The 4,166-nt window shown below is 33.0% G+C and overlaps 1 protein-coding gene across 1 annotated transcript in view; it reads left to right on the top strand.

The window, feature by feature from the left end:
* The window catches only part of LOC121377018, an 18,236-nt gene extending 14,808 nt beyond the window's left edge, over positions 1 to 3,428 (top strand). The window contains exon 8 of the mRNA XM_041504855.1: positions 1,216 to 3,428. Coding sequence (XP_041360789.1) covers positions 1,216 to 1,356 — 141 coding nt within the window. The 3' untranslated portion in view covers positions 1,357 to 3,428. The remainder of the gene's footprint in view (positions 1 to 1,215) is intronic.
* The last annotated feature ends 738 nt before the right edge of the window (positions 3,429 to 4,166 follow it).

Genomic DNA, 4,166 nt, shown 5'->3' with positions numbered 1-4,166 from the left:
TGCACTGGTTGGAACCATAAAAAAGAATGAATGAATGAATGTTTGGATTTTCTTGGATATTTGTTGTTTATGCATCAGCATAAGATTCAAAATTTATTTGTGTGTGTATATATATACTTGTGTATATATATATATATATACATATTATATATATATATATATATATATATATATATATATATATATATATATATTTATTATATACATAGCAATGAAATATATAGATCTACAGAAACCATAAAAGTCATATTCGGTGAAAAGTCATATTTTCACTGTATTTTAGCTACAGTGAAAATATAGAAGTCGTATTTACTTTTTTGTAAAAGTGCACGATTAAATTATCTCCCTTTGTCTCGGTTCTTCGTATTTAAATTTGATGATTACCAATGCATCTGATCGTATTTGAAAAATAAAATTTTTAATTTAAACAACTTTACCTTTAAAAACGGGAAACGAAGTGCAATTACAATAAAATATATAAAACAAATTGAATACGAAGCTAAATAATGATGACACAATGTAGTGTCATCGAGTTTAAGTGTAAGAATTTAATGGCGTTCGACTCGTTTTGTTTTTGTGGGAGTTTTTAGAGGATCGCTTTGTTAGGTATGTTTGCACCGCAGTATTGTTAAATAAATGTTAATAAAGATAAATTTTAATTAAATTTCTTTTTAAAAGTCTATGGTAAAGTAAATTTTCTGGCAAAGTTCCATAGGAAGAAATATATCATGATGTTACGTGTTTTCGATAGGATAAGTGAAAGATATTACCAAAGAGCGAAAGATATTGTCAAAAATTAGGAAATATGTATATAATAAATAGACCATGTCATGGTGTTTTTCCGAATACGATTTTTCTGTCAACTCGTGATGTGTGAAAACCATATTTTCACTCATTGCTTCGCATATGTGTATTTGTCTGTCAGTCAGTCAGTTGGTATTTATTTATTTATTTATTTATTTATCCTTATTTATTTATTTATCCTTATTTTTTTATTTTTTTACTTATTTATTTTTCTTACCTTATTTATTGTTCAATTCCTTATTTATTAATCTATTTATGTGTCTGTCTGTCTGTCCGTGTATATATTTATATGTTTGTCTCTCTGTCTGTCTGTCTGTCTGTCATCTATCTATCTGTCTGTCTGTTTGTCAATCTATCTATCTGTCTGCATTGTGTTATATACAAGCGTACTTTATTATATTTTATTTACAGTTTCTGAAACAGAAGGGATTGAAAAAGAATTCTTTGTTTGGAATGGCGAACGGTTTCGCTGGACAGAATCAGGTTCAACTCCCGCCTGAGCTTGTTTGTGCCATCTGTCACAAGGCTGGCAACAACAAAACCAAAACCTAGAGAAAGTGCCATGTTTCGTCACTGTTCACTATGCTGATATACAGCTAGTTCAGTTAGAAATAATAGTACTGCATTTTACATTTCCAAATGGGATGGACTTTGCAGAGTTTTTAATCTTTGATAATCTTTGACTATAAATTTTACTTCGTAGATATTATTTTTCATGTGAGTATTTTCGTGTAACGTTACGGAGAATCCAAATGCACAGATGCGATGGACTTTGCAGAGTTATCTTTGATTACTGTATTGACTATAAAGTTTATTTTGTAGATATTATTTTTCATATGAGTATTTTCGTGTATTGTTGTGGAGAATAGGATGGATTTTTGCATAGTTATCTTTAACAACTAGTCCAAATATTCGTCAGCCTAAAACAAATTAGAACAGGAATGATTTTTCGTTGGGTTTTTTTTGCATTCATATAATATGTATCTAGTATCTCTAGTGCGTGCTAAATATGATTTCTTTGTTTTGACTATAAGTTTTAATTTGTACATATTATTTTGCATGTGAGTATATTGACATTAACACTCATTATATTTTCAAGACAGACAGACAAATAAACAATTTATTAACCTATCGCCTTATGTACATCACACACACAGAGACAGACAGACAAGTAGACACTTTATTAACCTATCACCGTATGTACATCACACGCACACGCACACACACACAGAGACAGACAGACATGCAGACAAGCAGACAATTTATTAACCTATCACCGTATGTACATCACATGCACACACACACACACACACAGAGACAGACAGACATGCAGACAAGCAGACAATTTATTAACCTATCACTGTATGTACAGCACACACGCATACAATACACACACCGACAGATAGACATACATGCAGACAATTGATTACCCTATCGCCTTATGTACATCGCACACACAGAAAGACAAGCTGGCCATTTATTAACCTATCACCGTATGTATATCACACACACAGAGACAGACAGACAAGTAGACATTTTATTAACTTATCACCGTATGTACATCACACACACACACACAGACAGACAAGCAGGCCATTTATTAACCTATCGCTGTATGTACACCACACACACAGAGAGAGACAGACAAGCAGGCCATTTATTAACCTATCACTATATGTACATCACACGCGCGCACACACGCATGCATACACACCAACATACAGACAAGCAGACAAAATTATTAGCCTATCACCGTATGTACATCACATGCATATGCACACACACACCGACAGACGGACATACAGAAAAGCAGACAATTTATTAGCCTATCACCGTATGTACATCGCGCGCACACACACACACTGACAGACAGACATACAGACAAGCAAACAATTTATTAACCTATCACCGTATGTACATCGCACACACACACCGACAGACATACATACATACAAGCAGACAATTTATTAGCCTATCACCATATGTACATCACACGCACACACTCCGACATGCAGACAATTTATTAGGCTATCACCGTATGTACATCACACGCACGCACACACACACACACACACAGACAGACAGACATACATACAAGCAGACAATGTATCACCGTATGTACATCACACACACACACACCGACAGACAAGCAGACAATTTATTAGCATATCACCGTATGTACATCACACGCGCACACACACCAACAGACAAGCAGACAATTTATTAGCCTATCACCGTATGTACATCACACGCACACACATACACCAACAGACAGACAAGCAGACAATTTATTAACCTATCACCGTATGTACATCACACACACGCATGCATGCGCACACGCACACACACATACCGACATACAGACAAGCAGACAATTGATTAACCTATCACCGTATGTAGATCACACACACACACACACACAGAGAGACAGACAGACATACAGACAAGCACATAATGGATTAACCTATCACCGTATGTACATCACACACACAGAGACAGACAGACAGACATATCACCGTATTATATATTATTATTATAGTACATGTAGTCAGCTTTTTCACAATAAAGGGCACCATTCACTTCCATGTGGGTCCAGAAATAAAGTTTAATTGTGGTACTCAAAACTTGTATTTTTCTGATGTATAATGTTCAGTTTGTAAGTCCAAATATCACTGACAAAATGTTATGACTCTTTTTTCATCTGCCAAAAAAAGGCAGTTACAGACACTAGACTGGTACTATAACACCATGACAAATTAAAAAAATATATACAAAAACACAAACTAAATGAATGTTTATTTCTTTCTTTTAATGTATTCAACAAATTAATGGTGTAATTATTGTTGTAAAACTAAAATATTTTTTATCTTTGTCATAAATTTCACACTTTATTTCTGTTTGTATTAACAGTTCATGGTAGATCTAACTAAAGTTTATTTAAATGAAAGATTGCCCATTTCCCTATTGGAAAATGTACCAATGGGAAATGTAATTCCAAGTTTATGCTTATGACAGTAGCTTCTTTCTTTTTCATGTTAAGGTTAAGGACTACAATCTTATATATAACAAGACATAAATGGACTTCATCAAACTAATATTGTGGTATTTATTTTTTAGGATGTCCCAATTTAAGATCAGTTATAAACATAATATTTATTTTATCTAAGATTTAAATGACTGTTAAGAAACCATGTATGCTTTTATGCACTACTTGACTAATAAACATGAATGTAAGAGATAAAATAAAACTGCCAGTTGTGCTGAGAATACTTAAAATTATAGTCCCATTTCCACCTATTTGTAATAGGGTTATTTTAAGGCATAATATACTGATTTACACTCAACATAGACATAAATACTAA

Source organism: Gigantopelta aegis, chromosome 7 (genome assembly GCF_016097555.1).
Source record: "Gigantopelta aegis isolate Gae_Host chromosome 7, Gae_host_genome, whole genome shotgun sequence".
Lineage (NCBI taxonomy): Eukaryota > Metazoa > Mollusca > Gastropoda > Neomphalida > Peltospiridae > Gigantopelta > Gigantopelta aegis.
Note: the sequence above shows the minus strand (reverse complement) of the source record. Positions and strands in the feature narration are given on the sequence as shown.